The following is a 17,710-nucleotide window of genomic DNA, read 5'->3' on the forward strand; positions in this document are numbered from 1 at the left end:
CCCATCGTCTGGGAAGTGAGTAGCGCCTCGGCCCGGCCGCCCCGTCTGGGAAGTGAGGAGCGCCTCTGCCCGGCCACCCATCGTCTGGGAAGTGAGGAGCGCCTCTGCCCGGCCACCTATCGTCTGGGAAGAAGTGAGGAGCGTTTCTGCCTGGCCGCCCCGTCTGGGAAGTGAGGAGCGCCTCTGCCCGGCCGCCCCGTGTCTGGGAAGAAGTGAGGAGCGCCTCTGCCCGGCCGCTCCATCTGGGGGGTCTACCACGGAGGCCAGGAGCAATGTGGGGGCTGGACGTGGTGGCTCACGCCTGTGGTCCCGGCACTCTGGGGGGCGAGGCGGGTTGATCACTTCGGGCTAGGAGTTCGAGACCAGTCTGGCCAACTTGGCGAAACATGAAAAATACAACAGACAAACTAACCAACCAACTCAGTGACAACAAAACAGGTCTACCCTGGAGTCATACTCTAATTTTTTCTATTTTCCTCCCTTTCTGATCCTTTATCCCACTTTCTTTTTCTTCCTCTTCCTTCTGCCTCTTCTTTGTCAAATAGAGGATTGAGTTATTATCACTGATCCATATAAAGTCCCTCTCTCATTTATTTTAACTCCCACCCCCCATTTCTATTCCCCGACTTCCCATGTGCAACCTTCCTAATATGTTTGATACGCATCTTTTTGTTTGTATGTATTTTTAGAAAATGTTTATTGTTTTTTGTGTGCAAAAAAAATTAATAAAAAAAGAAAAAAAAGAAAATAATCACAGAAATGTAAAAATATGAATCACATAGATATTCATTGCAACTTGGTTTTTAGTAATTTTTTAAGTGGAACTAACCTAAGAGCCTGTAGAAATAGCAGAAGTAATTGATTGAGTAAATTATGGTATTTCAAGCAAAGGAACACAATGGGCCATTTAAAATTATGTACTAGGCTTGGCACAGTGGCTCACGCCTGTAATCCCAGCACTTTGGAAGGCCAAGGTGGGAGGATTGCTTGAGGCCAGGGATTCAAGACCAACCTGGGCAACATGGCAAGACGCCATCTCTACAAAAAAATTTAAAGATCATCTGGGTGTAGTGGCATGCACCTGTGGTCTCAGCTACAAAAGAGGCTAAGGTGGGAGGATCACTTGAGCCTAGGAGGTCAAGGCTGCAGTGAGCCATAATTGCGCCACTGCACTCCAGCCTGGGTGGCAGAGTGAAAACCTGTCTTAAATAAGTAAATAAATAAAATTATATACTGAATGAGTTTTTAAAATATTTACAACACATGGCCAGGCACAGTGGCTCACTTCTATAATCTTAACACTTTGGGAGACCAAGGCAGGCAGATCAGGAGCTCGAGACCAGTCTGGCCAACATGGCAAAACCCTGTCTCTACTAAAAATACAAAAATTAGCCGGGTGTGGTGGCACACACCTGTAATCCCAGCTACTCAAGAGGCTGAGGCATGAGAACTGCTCGAACCTAAGAGGTGGAGGCTGCAGTGAGCCGAGGTCATGTCACTGCACTCCAGCCTGGGTGACAGAGCAAGACTCTGTCTTAAAAAAAAAAAAAAATATATATATATATATATATATATATATATATATACACACACACACATATATATATTTAGAACATATGATTCAGTAAAAATAGTACACTACCTAAAGTCATTTGTATATGATTTTCTGAAAAATATGTTCAATAAAATATTAATATTAATTATAGCTTTTCTATAATCATAAGGTTTTAAGTAATTATTAACTTCTTCTTGGCACTTTTCTGTATAAAAAATATTTTTTACAATATGCATATAGTGTTTTTACTACTCATTTATTTAATAAATACTTATTGAGTACCCACCATACACCAAGCCCCATTAAAGGTGCTAAAGATACAATAGTAAACAAAAGAGATACAAATCCAGCCAGGCGCAGTGGTGTGCACCTGTAGTCCCAGCTACTAGGGAGGCTGAGGTGAGAGGATCACTTGAACCCAGGAATTTTAGGCCAGCCTGGGCAAGATAGTGAGACCCCCGTCTCTGAAAAAAAAAATTATTGACCTCATGGAGCTTATGTTCTATTTGGAAAGATGGACAATAATCAAAATATTAATATATGTAAAATGTATAGTACATTATAATAGGACTAGAGAGAGAAAATTAAGCAGTAAGGAAAGAGGGGCAAGAGCTATTAGAGGAGTAAATTTTTAGCTATGTTATTCATGGAACATCTCACTTGAAAAGTGCCATCTGAGTGAAGACTTAAAGGAAATGGAGGCGGCCATGTGACATCTGGGGGAAGAGCCTTCCAGGAAAAGAAATTAACAATTGCAAAGATCCTGAGGTACGATGAGGTCTGTCAGGTTCAAGGGACAGCAAAGAAGACAGCGATCTGGAATAGAAAGAATAAGGAGGAGAATGGTAGCAAAACCAGGTCAGGATGAGCCTTTTGGCTCATAGAAAACACTGTCTTTACCCTGAATGAGAACAGAAGTCACTGGAGGACTCTGTGCTAAGAATTGACACGATCTAATTTGTGTTTTAACAGGATCACTCTGGCTGCAGGGGGCACAGTCAGAGGCAGGAAAACCACTGCTATGAACAAAATGTTTATGTCCTCTGAGAATTCATATGTTGAAGTCCTAATTCCCAATATGATGGTATAATATTTGGAGGTTGGACCTTTGGGAGGTAATTAGGTCATAAGGGTGGAGCCCTCATGAATGAGATTAGTGCCCTTATAAGAAGGGACACTGGCTGGGCGTGGTGGCTTATCCCTATAATCCCAGCCCTTTGGGAGGCTGAGGCAGACAGATCACTTGAAGCCAGGAGTCTGAGATCACCCTGGCCAACATGGTGAAACCCCACCTCTACTAAAAATACAAAACATTAGCTGGGCATGGTGATGCACACCTATAATCCCAGCTACTTGGGAGGCTGAGTCACAAGAATTGCTTGAACCCGGGAGGCAGAGGTTGCAGTGAGCCAAGATCACACCCACTGCATTCCAGCCTGGGCAACAGAGCAACACTCTGTCAAAGAAAAAAAAAAAAGAAGCAGCAGAAGAAGAAGGAGGAGGAGGAGGAGGAAGGAAGAGGAGGAAGAGGAGGAGAAACATGGAGAGGTGATCTCTCTCTCTCTCTGCCGTGTGAGGATACAGCAAGAAGGCATTCATCTGCAAACCAGAAAGAGGACCCTCACCAGGAACTGAATAGGCCAACATCTTGATCTTGGCCTTCCCAGCCTCCACAACTACAAGGAATAAATTTCTGTCATTTAAGCCACCCAGTATATGGTATTTTTCTTATAGCAGCCCAAACCAACTAAGACAGAAATTAGTACCAGCAGTGGGATGCTGCTGTAACAGATACATATTACAATACTCCAGGGGAGAGTTAATGGTGGCTTGGATCAAGTTAGTGACAATAAAGGTGATAATGGAAAGCTGACAAAATTTAGATTTGTTTTGAAGATAGATATGATGGGATTTGCTGAAGAATCAGACATGGAGGGTGAAAAGAGAAAGAGAACCAAGTTTGATAGCAAGAATTTTGAAATGATCAACTAGAAGAATGGAATTATGAGCACATGAGATGAGGAAAAGTGCAGAAGGATTTTGTGGGAACACTGGGAGCTCCGTTTTGGACACATTAAGTTTGAGATGGGCCGGGCGCGGTGGCTCACGCCTGTAATACCAGCACTTTGGGAGGCTGAGGTGGGCGGATCATGAGGTCAGGAGATCGCGACCTTCCTGGCTAACACGGTGAAACCCCGTCTCTACTAAGAATACAAAAAATTAGCCGGGCGTGGTGGCGGGTGCCTGTAGTCCCAGCTACTCAGGAGGCTGAGGCAGGAGAATGGCGTGAACCCCAGAGGCGGAGCTTGCAGTGAGCCGAGATCGCGCCACTGCACTGCAGCCTGGGCAACAGAGCGAGAATCCGTCTCGAAAAAAAAAAAAAAAAAGTTTGAGATGCCTGTCAGAGATCCACATGGAGATGTGCAGTAGCTAGTAAGATATGTGGTTCTTGAGCTCTGGGAAGGGATCCAGGCTAGACACAGAAATGTGGGAGTCACCAGCATTTAGATACTTAAAGCCATGAAACTAAATGATATCACGAAGAGAGTAAATTTAGATACAAATGAGAAGAGATTCAAGGGCGGATCCCTGAGGTATTCCAGTATTTGAAAGCCAAAGAGATGAGGAGAAACAGTGAAAGACACTAGATAGAAAGGTAAGATTAAAAAAAGAAAAAACCTAGGCATGTGTAATATCCTGGAAGCCAAAAGAAGAAGAAAGTGGTTCAAAGAAAAAGATCAACTGTAACTGATGCCACTGATTGGTCAAGTAAGATAAGACTGACCATTTAACTTGCACTGTGCTCTCACTGATGACCTTAATGAGTGGTTTCAGTGGAGCAGATTCCAGAGAGAGAAGAGAAATTGGAGACCATGAATACATACAACATTTTTTTTTTTTTTTTTTGAGACAGAGTCTCTCTTTGTTGCCCAGGCTGGAGTGCAGTGGTGTGATCTCAGCTCACTGCAGCCTCCACCTGTCCAGGTTCAAGTAATTCTCATATCTCAGCCTCTCAAGTAGCTGGGATTAAAGGCACCCGGCAACACACCCTGCTAATTTTTGTATTTAGTAGAGACAGGGTTTCATCATGTTGGCCAGGCTGGTCTCAAACTCCTCACCTCAAGTAATCTGCCCACCTCAGCCTCCAAAAGTGCTGGGATTACAGGTGTGAGCCACCACGCCCGGACATACATACAATGTTTAAGGAGTTTTTGCTGTAAGTGGAAGTAGAGAAAGAGGACAGGGGCTGGAAGTATTGGGTTGTTTTTTTAAGATGAAATAAGTAAAATAAATATCGTGTATTTTGTTACTAAAGATATTTAACTCATTCGTAGAATTTTAAAATATATTTTAGGAACAACTCGTTCCCAATCTTGTCTCAATAATCACCTCTTGTCAGAATGAAGTGTGGAAAACCTAGGTTTCATGAGTTCTCTGCATAAAGTAGCAATAAAATCTAATGAGGAATGTTCAGTGTGATCTGGAGTGGTCTAGCTTCTGGGATGTTTTTATAACTGGCTACTAAATAAATATCTACCTCTGTGTACTATCCCACCAGCTCAGGGTTAAACTCTACTTAGAGAAATCTTCGAAATTGTGTAAATAAGCATTTGCAGCCCTAATTGATAGGCTATAAACATGCTTAAGACAAGGCTGTATTTGTTAAGACTCTTGATGACATTTAGAAATGAGCCTTGGAAAAATTTGTCAAGATTCCAAAGATATTTGAGGTCAATAACTTTTTTTCAAATTCAGTTTCAGGGCCAAGTAATGCAAAATGCCAGTACGTTCAAAAAAAAATCTTGCTATCAGAAGCTAGTATTTTAATGCTAGCTAAAGCGAAAAATATATTGCGGTATCCTTACTGTAATTTTTCATTTAACTCTACAACTTTCTTCTTTAATTCTTGGTTCTCCTTGATTGCAGTGTGAGCTGTGATTTCTGTTCTGATTTTAGAAGTGGAAAGTGCTGCTGATTCTTCTTCTAGCTCCTGAACTCTGTCTCTCAAAGAGGTAAGGAGAGATGATTTTCTGGCATTGTTTTCCTTGTAGCTCTCCATTTCAGCTTTCAATTCTTGACAGGAGACTTCTTTAGAAAGCATCTTGGATCGGAGGTCTCGAAGCTAACACAGAAAAGAAGTTAAAAAAAAAAAAAAACCTTAACAACATAAGTTTGAAGTATCTTTAAGAAACCCAAAGCCATCATTTAAATGTTCACCCTTTTATTCATGACTTAATCTAACTTTATTTTCTTTTCTAATATTTGTATCTGTATTACCAAATGAGAAATTCTGCCTAAATAATGGACTTTATATTCTATCTTTTCCAAAACCAATTGAGCAATGTCTTAAGTTGTTTAGTCTCATTCAGGAGACATTTATGATGTTGATTGCATAAGCAATAAAATATTTTGCAATGGTCCACATTTTCTAAATCTGTATTGCTCTTATTGCTGCTGATAAACAGTTAGACAAGGAACCTACAAATCACATGATCTGTGATTTCACAGCCATAACTGTTCCCCACTTAAACACAGACTACTCAGTGTATCACTGTATTTCTCACACTTATCTTCTGGACTCTGTGAGTGATAAATAAAAATAATATTTCAATTTCTGGAAAAAAATGGGAGAAAAGAAAAATCCCTATAGGATTTATATAAAGAGAACATTTTAACTTTGATGAGTTCTGTGATATCAAAATGCTGAACAATATATATGCTCTATTGAATTAAAATGTCAGACCTACCCTATGAGAAAAAGTTACGAAAGCGTGTACTTCTTTGGAACTGTGAGTGTGCATACATACATTTATTCACACATACATTATCAACTCATCTTTCTATGGGGTCCTGGCAGCCTTAGTGAGAAATCACAGGCCAGTCTAGAACTCCCTGGGGCCACCAGGCTATAAGCAGAATGAGTTTAGGAAGACTCTCAGAAACTCCACTCTAAACCTGAGCTAGCCTACAGGGTAGATGAATCCCACGCTTCTTCCTAGAATTTCCCCAGCCAGTTGGAACTACCACAGGAAAGGGATTCAGAATTCCCTCCTAAGAACTCCAGATTGCAAGCAATCCACATTAAAAGAAGATATTCTGAGAGATGCTGAAAGTTCTCTGAGGCCCACGGAGCTTTACTTAACATCTTCAGGTGCCCCCAGATCTCTCAAGGCTGTATAGCTCCTCTGAGATCCAGAATTCAGCCCAAGCCACCTGGCTTTACAATCTGGCAAATGCATAACTTTTCAGGAATTCTAGGGGATAGACACAAGAGAACAAGTTTTAACTTTGCCAAAATTCTTAAATCTATATCCCACTGTCCTATTTCTAATCACTCCTACATTCTGTTTCTTTTTTCTTTCTTTTTGAGACAGAGTCTCGCTCTGTCGCCAGGCTGGAATGCAGTGGTGTGATCTCGCCTCACTGCAACCTCCACCTCCCAGATTCAAGCGATTCTCCTGCCTCAGCCTCCCGAGTAGCTAGTACTACAGGCGCTCACTACCACGCCCAGCTAATTTTTATATTTTTAGTAGAGACAGAGTTTCACTATGTTGGCCAGGATGGTCTGGATCTCTTGACCTCGTGATCTGCCTGCCTCAGCCTCCCAAAGTGCTGGGATTACAGGCGTGATCTGTTTCATTTTATAAGAAGCTAAGAAGGCCCATTTCTGAGTGATGGAGATGCATTATCTTACCTCAGACTGAGCACATTCAAATTTGACCAAAGTTGCTGCAAGTTCACTTCGAGCATTTTGAGCCACATTCCGATAGTGGTTTAACTGCTCCCGTGTGACTGGGACTTCCAAAAGATGATTGTAAGTTTCCTGGTAGAATTCCCCCAAAATACAAAACATAAAGAAGAGTGTTAAACGATCTTTTCTGTGCAGCTGCACAAAGCAAGATTAAAGGCAGAAGCATTCTTTGTATTCCAAATGTGTCAAACATGCTACACAGAGAAGTGTTATATTCAGACCATTTGGTTCTCATTCTCAAAGTTCAAAGGGAGGCAGGAGAAAGTTCAGGAACAAATGATGTGCTCCTCTAGGATGGTGATGAGATTTGTCATTTAAGAATTGGCCTGTGGCAGAGTGTGTTGGCTCACACCTATAATCCTAGCACTTTTGGAGGCCAAGGCAGGAGGATTGCTTGAGGCCAGAAGTTCCAGACCAGCCTGGGCAACACAGCAAGACCCTATCTCTACAAAAAGAAAAAAAAATTTTTTTAATTTGTCAGGCGTGGTGTCATGACCTGTAGTCCTATCTGCTTGAGAGACTGAGGCAGGAGGATCACTTGAGCCCAGGAATTTGAGGTTTCAGTGAGCTATAATTGCACCACTGCACCCCAGCCCAGCCAATAGAGAAAGACTGCCTCCAAAAACAAGACAACAAAAAAAGGTTTTCCTTCCACCCAGCTCAAATGGTATTTGACCTCTGCCCAGAATCAATAGACTCAACAAAGAATTATCAGAGGAGAACAATGCTACATCCTGTGTAACTAGGGACAGTTTTCGTTGTTTTTCTTTGTCCAGATCACAAAGATGATCAACTCATTTCTTGTCTGTTGATTAAAGTGTCTCATTTATTTATCAAAGAGATCATGTGATCTAAATGTAAAAGTCTGTCTCCTTTGTAACTATTCACTATGCCTTTTATACTCAGTCTCATAACCTCATAACCATGATATTCTCAATCTCATAATCTCATATCCATGAATCATGAAGGCAACTGAAATGAACATGTGAGATGAGACATGGCTGGGTCACACATGGACAGCCCCTGCCCATCTGGAAGGGAACAGATCTCAGCTCCACTGATGTTTGCAGATACAGAAATAAGGAATTTCCAGCCTGGCCAAACCACTCCAATTTGGGAATTTCCAATTCCAAATCATTCCGGTTTTTCAAGACAAGCCATACATCCAGACTTTTTGAAGTGTAAATTCCCGGTTTTTGCAGATTGGCAACTGATTTAAATGTTTAAAAAAGAAACACATATGAATCAAATAAACACACCTGCAGAACAGATTTGGTGGGTTTGGCCTGTGGGCTGCAGACCGAACCCTCTGGTCCCGTTTCCATCCCACTCATGCCATATGCCTGCTTCCTTCAAGAATTATTACTGAGGTTGGATATCTACACCACCTCTATGGAGTTTCCAAAGCCTGTGGTCTTTGTGAAAGACACAGAAGAAAGTCATTCGTTTTCGAAGGAATACGAAAGAGGTCACATAAAGGAGGATTTCCCGGAGTATCGAAATGGCCTCAGGAGACTCAGTGATAAAATCTTTTTAAGACTGCCAGAGACTACTCCACTGCCAGCAACTACTGTTTGATATAGTCATGAATGCAAAAGTCTTCTTAAAGCTCATAACTTTTCAACAAGCGTCATGACCTGTGTGATTCAATCCACAAAATGCCAAACAAAACCATCAGAGCTCTTAGTAATAGCTAGTGTTTGCCAATCATAGCACAACCAAGAAGATGGTAGATATGTACTCTGGGGAAAAAGCATAAAAAGTTTAACTGAATCTCTTATTAGAGAACCACATCCTGTTCAGACTCATTCAATAGTCGGAGGGTCTTCTCCACCCTGACCACCACGCCATATTTTCTAAACTAGGCCGTATGAGGACATAGGTCACATATAAGAGATTTCACCTATAGTATGTATGGCATACCATATTATAAAATTTATTAGGAAAATAAGTTTCCCAATGGCTATGATTATTTGATTATTTCTTTCAATGACTAACATCTCTTTTTTTTTTTTTTTTTTTTAAAGAAAAGAACCTAGGCCAGGTGCAGTGGCTCACGCCTGTAATCCCAGTGTTTGGGGAGAATGAGACAGGAGGATCACTTGAGCCCAGGAATTCCAGACCAGACTGTGCAACAGTGAGAATCCCATCTCTATGAAAAATTAGCTGGGCGTGGTGGCATGTTTCCGTTGTCCCAGCTACTTGGGAGCCTGAGGTGGGAGGAGCGCTTGAGCCCCAGGTGGTCAAGCTGCAGTGAGCTGTGATCGCACCACTGCACTCCAACCTCAGCAGCAGAGCAAAACCCTGTCTCAAAAAAAAAAAAAGAAATGAATGAAAGAAAGAAAAGAAAAAAGAAAAGAAGCGAAGCTATATATTAAGATATTATTCCCTTGACACTGGAGTAGGGACTACATTTGGAGAGCTCTTTTGATGACTGAGTTTAGAAGGTAGTTGCTGGATTTACATCACCCTCAGAGTCCAGCATTCTGGAGATTATCTACCAAGTAATATTTACTGATAGCCTACTCTGGATCACGCAATGAGCTGACAGTCTAAAAGGGGAAAGAGAATTTATCAAACAACCACACTTAGAATTGTATAATTACAAAATGAAATAAATGCAAGGAAGGCAAAAAGGCAGCTAACAAAGGAAAATGACTTCAGATGAAGGAGGTGGAAGGAAAGAGTTCCCTAAAGAAGTGATGAATTTTTTTTTTTTTTTGACATGGAGTTTCACTATTGTTGCCCAGGCTAGAGAGCAATGGCGCGATCTTGGCTCACTGCAACCTCCACCTCCCAGGTTCAAGCGATTCTCCTGCCTCGGCCTCCCAAATAGCTGGGATTACAGGCATGTACCATCACACCCTGCTAATTTTGTATTTTTAGTAGAGATGGGGTTTCTCCATGTTGGTCAGGCTGGTCTCGAACTCCCAACCTCAGGTGATCTGCCTGCCTCAGCCTCCCAAAGTGCTGGGATTACAGGCATGAGCCACCACACCCAGCCAGAAGTGATGATTAAATAAGAATGAAATAGTCAGCCAGGTGCGGCGGCTCACACCTGTAATCCCAGCACTTCGGGAGGCCGAGGCAGGCAGATCACAAGGTCAGGAGATCGAAACCAGCCTGGCTAACACAGCGAAACCCCGTCTCTGCTAAAAATACGAAAAAATTAGCCGGGCGTGGTGGCGGGCGCCTGTAGTCCCAGCTACTCAGGAGGCTGAGGCAGGAGAATGGCGTGAACCTGGGAGGTGGAGCTTGCAGTGAGCCGAGACCGCACCACTGCACTCCAACCTGGGCGACAGAGCAAGACTCCATCTCAAAAAAAAAAAGAAATAGTCAAGAGGTATTGAAGCAGGAGCTGCCCACATCATTCAAATAGCAAAAAGTCCATGCAAGGGCCCTGTGGCAGGGATCTGGCCCATGCCGGCAAGGATCTGAGAGAAAGCAGCGATGCCTACAGACAAACACAGACAAAACATCGTGGCAGCAGGGCTTGAAAGGCAGCCCTGAGGCCATTAAGATATTTTGTATCTGGTAGGGTTTATTTTTCAGAATAACCCTGGCTATTTCCCATATGAAATTCAAAATCTTCTTGGAAAATTCCAAAAAATTTTATTGGTATTGTTATTGGGGTCATGTTAATTTTATAAGTAAACTATGGAGAATTTATATGTTTTAAATGTTGAGTCTTCCAACTAAAATCATTTTTCTCATTTGTTCAAGAAGTCTTATTCTTTTTTTTTTTTCCTTTTTTTTTCTTTTGAGACAGAGTCTCCCTCTCACCCAGGCTGGAGTGCAGTGACGTAATCTCGGCTCACCGCAACTTTCGCCTCCCAGATTCCAGCAATTCTCCTGCCTCAGCCTCCCGAGTGGCTGGGATTACAGGCATGTGCCATGACGCCTGGCTAATTTTTGTATTTTTAGTAGAGACAGGGTTTCACCATGTTAGCCATGCTGGTCTCGAACTCCTGACCTCAACTGATCCACTCGCCTCAGCCTCCCAAAGTGCTGAGATTACAGGCATGAGCCACCACACCCCACCTATGCTTCTGTATTTACAAACCCTTTACAATAACTGTATTGCTTTCACAATTAGAATAAACATTCCCTCTTAAATTTAAAAACAGAGACAAGAACTGACAAACATCACCAACCCTGCTATGCTGTATCTTTATGAAGAAGGTGATGACAAAGAAACAACCATAGGTAACATAGACTTGAACAGATATGAAAGCTGACATCTTGGGGGTTTTCTCTCTTAATTCAGTCCTCCTGGACTACATAAAATTTTCTGAAAATTCTTCAACTTTTCCTGTATCAAACAATCTTCCCTTAAAAAAATTTTTCCCCTATTTAAAATGGCAAGATTAAATAAAAACTCATCCATTTGTCCTCACCTGAGGACAATCTAAGTTATTAGGTACCTCTCAGCTAACCCATGAAGCAATTTTAGATTAGTTTTAGAGAGCCAACTACATATGATTTGATTCTGCTACTGATATTATTATGATAATGATTGAAATTGTCTCACGGGGTGGCTCATAGTCTTTTCAGAATAAAGGATGGTTTCAAAGCTCAATGGCATAAAGCAAAGATAAGCTTATTCATAATTTAGTACACAATGTGCCCAATTATCTGACCTGGGGACAATGTCTTGGGCCAGTCTTGCTACTATGGTATTTAGTTGTCTTATTATCCCATGGACGAAAAAATAAGAAGAAAATCACTGTCTGCCCCTGACACACAAAAGCTCCTAAATCCATTCCATTCTTATCATTCTATCCCATAACTAATCTACTCTTTGTCCCAGCATTATCCCATGCTGCAGTACACAATCGTATTACCGCAGGCTCTTCCATTATGGAATGCCTGCTTGTGCCTGTCTCCTCTCTCCCTCTCCCTCTCTCTCTATTTCTCTCTCCCTCTCTTTCTCCCCACGTCCCCACCAAGCTTCCAGTGGTGCCCAGTAAGCAACTCCTTCTAAGAAGCCCTCCCCTACTGTCCATGTTCTTCTCACTACAAAAAGTTTCTTCCCTAATTTACAGTGTATACATTAAATCTTGAAAGTTGCATTTCTCCAATGTAATCATTCATCCTGTCAATTTTTGACTATTTGCAATTCTCCCCACTTGGGAGGACTTTCCTGGCCCTCCTGGTTTTCTTCCTTCTTCTGTCTGCTCTTGGTTTCTGGGGCCCACTAGAGCCTGCAGGGGAGAGTGTGGCAGCTGTGGGATCCAGAAAATATATCTGAGTGTCTATACTTCAGCAGCTGTGGGAAAAGTTTTGGAAGAAGACATTTCTGCATAAAATCAAGTACGGTGAAAAAGCTGATCATATTGTTCTTACATTATTTTCCCATCTCTTTTCCCTTGGATGTTACTCTTATTCAAATAAAAATCCTTCTAATATAGCTAAGCTCAATGGCTCACACCTGTAATCCCAGCACTTTGGGAGGCTGAAGCAGGCGGATCACTTGAGGCCAGGAGTCCATAGCCAGCCTGACCAACATGGCAAAACCCTATTGAAAATGCAAAAAAAATTAGCTAAGCATGGTGATGCACACCTCTACTCCCAGCTACTCGGGAGGCTGAGGCACAAGAATTGCTTGAGCCTGGAAGGCAGAGGTTGTAGTGACAATGATGGTGCCACTGCAATCCAGCGTGGGCAACAGAGTGAGACCCTGTCTCAAAAAAAAAAAAAAATTCTTCTAATTCAACATCCTTGTTGAAGTGAATGCAGTGCTCTAAAATATTCTTAACACTCTTGCTCCCCTGAGTCTTCTTTTCACTGGGTGGGCAGGGGCTGCACTTAGAAAAACTTTCACTCTTCACAAAACAATCTTGTTATTCCCTCACCTAAAAATCAGGCAATTAAGGCCTAAAATGGGAATTCTATTGCTGGATAGAAAACAAGTAGAAGGCCAGGGGTGGTGACTCATGCCTGTAATCCCAGCTACTCAGGAGGCTGAGGCAGGAGAATCACTTGGACCCAGGAGGCAGAGGTTGCAGTGAGCCAAGATCACACCACTACACTCCAGTCTGGCAACAGAGCGAGACTCCATCTCAAAAAAAAAAAAAAAAAAAAAGCCCAGGCGGGGTGGCTCATGCCTGTAATCCCAGTACTATGGGAGGCCAAGGCAAGCAGATCACTAGGTCAAGAGATCGAGACCATCCTGGCCAACATGGTGAAACCCCATCTCCACAAAAAATACAAAAATTAGCTGGGCGTGGTAGCGCATGCCTGTAGTTCCAGCTACTAGGGAGGCTGAGGCAGAAGAATGACTTGAACCTAGAAGGTGGAGGTTCAGTGAGCCGAGATCATGCCACTGCACTCCAGCCTGGGCAACAGAGAGAGACTCTGTCTCAAAAAAAAAGAAAAAGAAAATGAGTAGAAGACAGATGAAAGAAAGAAAGAGAAAAAGAGAGAGGAGAGAGAGAGAGAAGGAGGGAGGGAAAGAGGGAGGGAGGAAAGGAAGGAAGGAAGGAAGGAAGGAAGGAAGGACGGACGGAAGGAAGGAAGGAAGGAGACTAGTACCAGATCTGGAAGCAATGATTGCTTTCTTTGCTGTATAATAAATAAAAACAAATTTAAAGTATGCTTAGTGGAGGGATATGTAAAATGTCCCAGCTACTGCAGGAGACACTTTTCTTTACCGTATAATAAATAAAAACAAATTTAAAGTAAACTTAACGAAGGGATATATAAAATGTCCCAGCCACTGCAGGGGACACTTTGGCATATACCCTGTGACCCACAGTTCTACTTCTAATTTTATATGCATGTTCATGTTCTGTAAGTGTCCATCAATACAGAAATTAGTTAACTATAGTGTCACGCATGTCTGTATGAAGAGACCACCCAACAGGCTTTGTGTGAGCAATAAAGCTTTTTAATCACCTGGGTGCAAGCGGGTTGAGTCCGAAAAGAGAGTCAGCAAAGGGTGGTGGGATTATCATTAGTTCTTAAAGGTTTGGGATAGGTGGTGGAGTTAGGAGCAATTTTTGTGGGCAGGGGGTGGATCTTACAAAGTACATTCTCAAGGGTGGGGAGAATATTACAAAGTACCTTCTTAAGGGTGGGGGAATATCACAAAGTACATTATCCCAAGGGTGTGGAGGGTGTATTGTCATAAGGTCAATTGATCAGTTCGGGTGGGGCAGGAACAAATCACAATGGTGGAATGTCATCAGTTAAGGCAGGACCTGGCTATTTTCACTTCTTTTGTGGTTCTTCAGTTGCTTCAGGCCATCTGGATGTATACGTGCAGGTCACAGGGGATATGATGGCTTAGCTTGGGCTCAGAGGCCTGACATATAGTACATTCATAAATGGGAATCTCCAAAGCAGTTAAAAGAATCAGACTAGGCCAGTTGTGGTGGCTCATACCTGTAATCCCAGCACTTTGGGAGGCTGAGGCAGGCGGATCACGAGGTCAGGAGATTGAGACCATCCTGGCTAACACGGTGAAACCCTGTCTCTACTAAAAATACAAAAAATTAGCTGGGTGCAGTGGTGGGTGCCTGTAGTCCCGGCTACTAGGGAGGCTGAGGCAGGAGAATGGCATGAACCCAGGAGGCAGAGTTTCCAGTAAGCCGAGATTGCACCACTGCACTCCAGCCTGGGCAATAGAGTGAGACTCCGTCTCAAAAAAAAAAAAAAAAAAAAGAATCAGACTAAATCCATTTGGATCTATTTGGAGATAAATAGATCTCAAAAACATACTGTTTTTTAAATAAAGTAAATTAGAGAACAAAACTAACAGTATGATACCATTTATGTCTTAAAAGTACATACCAAACAAAATATGTGTATAGGCACAATGAAATGAAAAAAATATTTTTAATGGTCTGAAGGACACTCACCAAACTTATATCATAATGACCTCTGAACAATGGGAGAAGATGATCAAGATTAGAGGCGGTTGTCAATGGAAACTGTAGCTTCATTTGTAATGTTCTAATTTTTAAAGAAAAAGTGACTGTAATTTTAGTATTAAAATCAATTTCTTAATTAAGTAAAAGACAACTGGAAGCATGTTTTAAAAGTCCAATTAATTAGGTTTTCAGTTTTACATCCTAATATTCATATACTGCAGGCTTTAAGAATCTGAAAACTGTTTGTGAATTCCGTGTTTGTGAATTCTTTATTGGCTGCAGAGGCCACAGGAAATCCTGAACTTGGACCCCTGCATGGTCAAAGGAGAAGTCAAAAGAAGAATCACTGAGTTCCAGCTGAGAGAGGAGAAAGGAAGAAACTAGTCAGGCAGACAGTTAGGGTGGGTCCTTGGATGAATTCTTTCAAACTGAAGAACAGCCTGCAGGATAAGGGAACTTGCACAGGGGGGCTTGCCCAGACATGCCCTCAATGGAAAATTCCATCCCCTAACACATGCACAGTAAGGAGAACAAAGCAATATGGAGTAACTTAAGCTAAGGGCCCACATGTGCACTAGGAGGTCAGGGTGGAGCTACCAGAAATTTGCACCTTATGCAAATGAGATGCCCAGCCCTCATCGGTTTCTTATAAAAGCCTTTGCATTCAACTTCAAAAACCAGCAACCCTCTTCTGGGTCCCCTCTCCCCTGCAGTGAGCTTTCTCGTTTCGCTTATTAAACTTTTGCTCCAACCTCACCCTTTAATTCTCTTGGTCCTGTGACAAAGTACTCCAGGTGATAACTCACACAAAGAGACCAATACATTGTGGTGCATTGGCCAGACTGTAACACAGCAGTGTTTGCAATGCTTTTGTTGTGCAAGCACACATTTTGACTACATTTGGGACAGGAAGTTCATTGTTAAAATAAACGGAATATAAATAGTGTTCTGGCCAAAAGATTAAGTGTCTTCAAGGATTAAAACAAGAATTCAATTTTTTTTTTTTTTTTTTTTTTTTTTTGAGACAGAGTCTCACTCTGTCACCCAGGCTGTAGTACAATGGCACAATCTCAGCTCACTGCAACCTCCACCTCCTGGGTTCAAGAGATTTTCCTGCCTCAGCATCCGGAGTAGCTAAGATTACAGGCATGCACCACCATGCCTGGCTAATTTTTGTATTTTTAGTAGAGACAGGGTTTCACCATATTGGCCAGGCTGGTCTCAAACTCCTGGCCTCAAGTGATCCACCCGCCTCAGCCTCCCAAATGCTGGGATTACAGGCATGAGCCACCATGCCTGGCTGCCAAGAATTCAGTGATTTTTAACATTTTTATTAACTGGAAAAACATCTCCAATTAGCAAAGGACATGCCAGAGAGAAAATTAAATAGCTTCTGTCTTGCACTAAATCCTTACTTTATTTTCCAAGGTGTCCTTAGCTCTGCCTGAAGAAGGCTCAATAAAAATAATGCTGCTTCATCATTTCTAGGACCCACTTCTTCTGTTAGACAGAATCCATAGCATCCAGCTGCACAAACTCCTGAGAGCAACAGAGCCTCCACAGTGGCCCATTTTGTAAACACATGAGAAGAAAGTGGGAAATTGTAGCAGAATGTAATCTCCCCATGTCTCACTTTAGCAGAAATCAACCTTCCTGTAACAATTCTACTGTAACTGGAAAGGGGTCCCATTCCAGACCCCGAGAGAGGGTTCTGGGATCTTGTGCAAGAAAGAATTCAGGGCAAGTCCACAGAATAAGGTAAAAGCAAGCTTATTAAGAAAGTAAAGGAATAAAAGAATGGCTACTCTCTAGACAGAGCAGATAGAGCAGGGCATTCTCGAAAGCAAGAAGAGGAACGTGCACACCTTAGGTACGATGCTTGTTTATATGTAAGGTTGTTATAAAGCTTCAGTGCTACAAAAGGAATAGCACTTGAATATAACATTTTCTTTTTAATTCTCAGCAAGACAAGTTACTTCTATAGAAGTGTGCGCCCTTAAAGACGGAGCAATGGTGAGCGCACACTTGGACAAGGGAGGGGGAGGGGTTCTTTTCCCTGATGCACGTGGCCCCTGCTGCTGTGTTGTTCCCCTATTGGCTAGGGTTAGACCGCACAGGCTAAACTAATTCCAATTGGCTAATTTAAAGAGAATGACAGGGTGAGTACTTTGGCGGGAGTCAGGGCAGAGCAGGTAGCAGGTAATTGGAATGAGTTAGGGTTGAGCAGGTGATCGGAATGAGTCAGGGTGGAGTAGGTCATTGAAAAAGGTTGCTTTACAAGGAAGTTAAGTTTAAAAGTAGAAGGCAAAGAATTGAACATACTGACATATTAATCTTTGTAAAGAAATTGAGAACTCATATCTAACAAGATACACTGCTTGTTTATATGTAAGATAACAAAGCAAAAAACATGAGGAAGATGTTCTCTACAAGGCCTTGCAACAAAGGGTTGTTAATCTTTGTGTAACTACTGTCTTCTGCAAGAATCTATAGTATTATCTTTTTTTTTTTTTTTTTTTTTTTTTTTTT

At 42.1% G+C, this 17,710-nt stretch overlaps 1 protein-coding gene across 2 annotated transcripts in view; it reads right to left on the minus strand.

Annotated features, from left to right (window-relative positions):
• The window catches only part of LOC116463231 (damage-control phosphatase ARMT1), a 168,300-nt gene that overhangs the window by 84,036 nt on the left and 66,554 nt on the right, over nt 1-17,710 (minus strand). For both annotated transcript variants that reach the window (XM_032146244.2, XM_058434508.1), the window contains 2 exons: nt 7,251-7,379; nt 5,422-5,678 (listed from right to left, as the gene is read on the minus strand). In XM_032146244.2, the coding sequence (XP_032002135.1) occupies nt 5,422-5,678; nt 7,251-7,379 (386 nt within the window). The remainder of the gene's footprint in view (nt 1-5,421; nt 5,679-7,250; nt 7,380-17,710) is intronic.

The sequence above is a fragment of the Hylobates moloch genome, unplaced genomic scaffold, assembly GCF_009828535.3.
Source record: "Hylobates moloch isolate HMO894 unplaced genomic scaffold, HMol_V3 SCAFFOLD_29, whole genome shotgun sequence".
Taxonomy (NCBI): Eukaryota; Metazoa; Chordata; class Mammalia; order Primates; family Hylobatidae; genus Hylobates; species Hylobates moloch.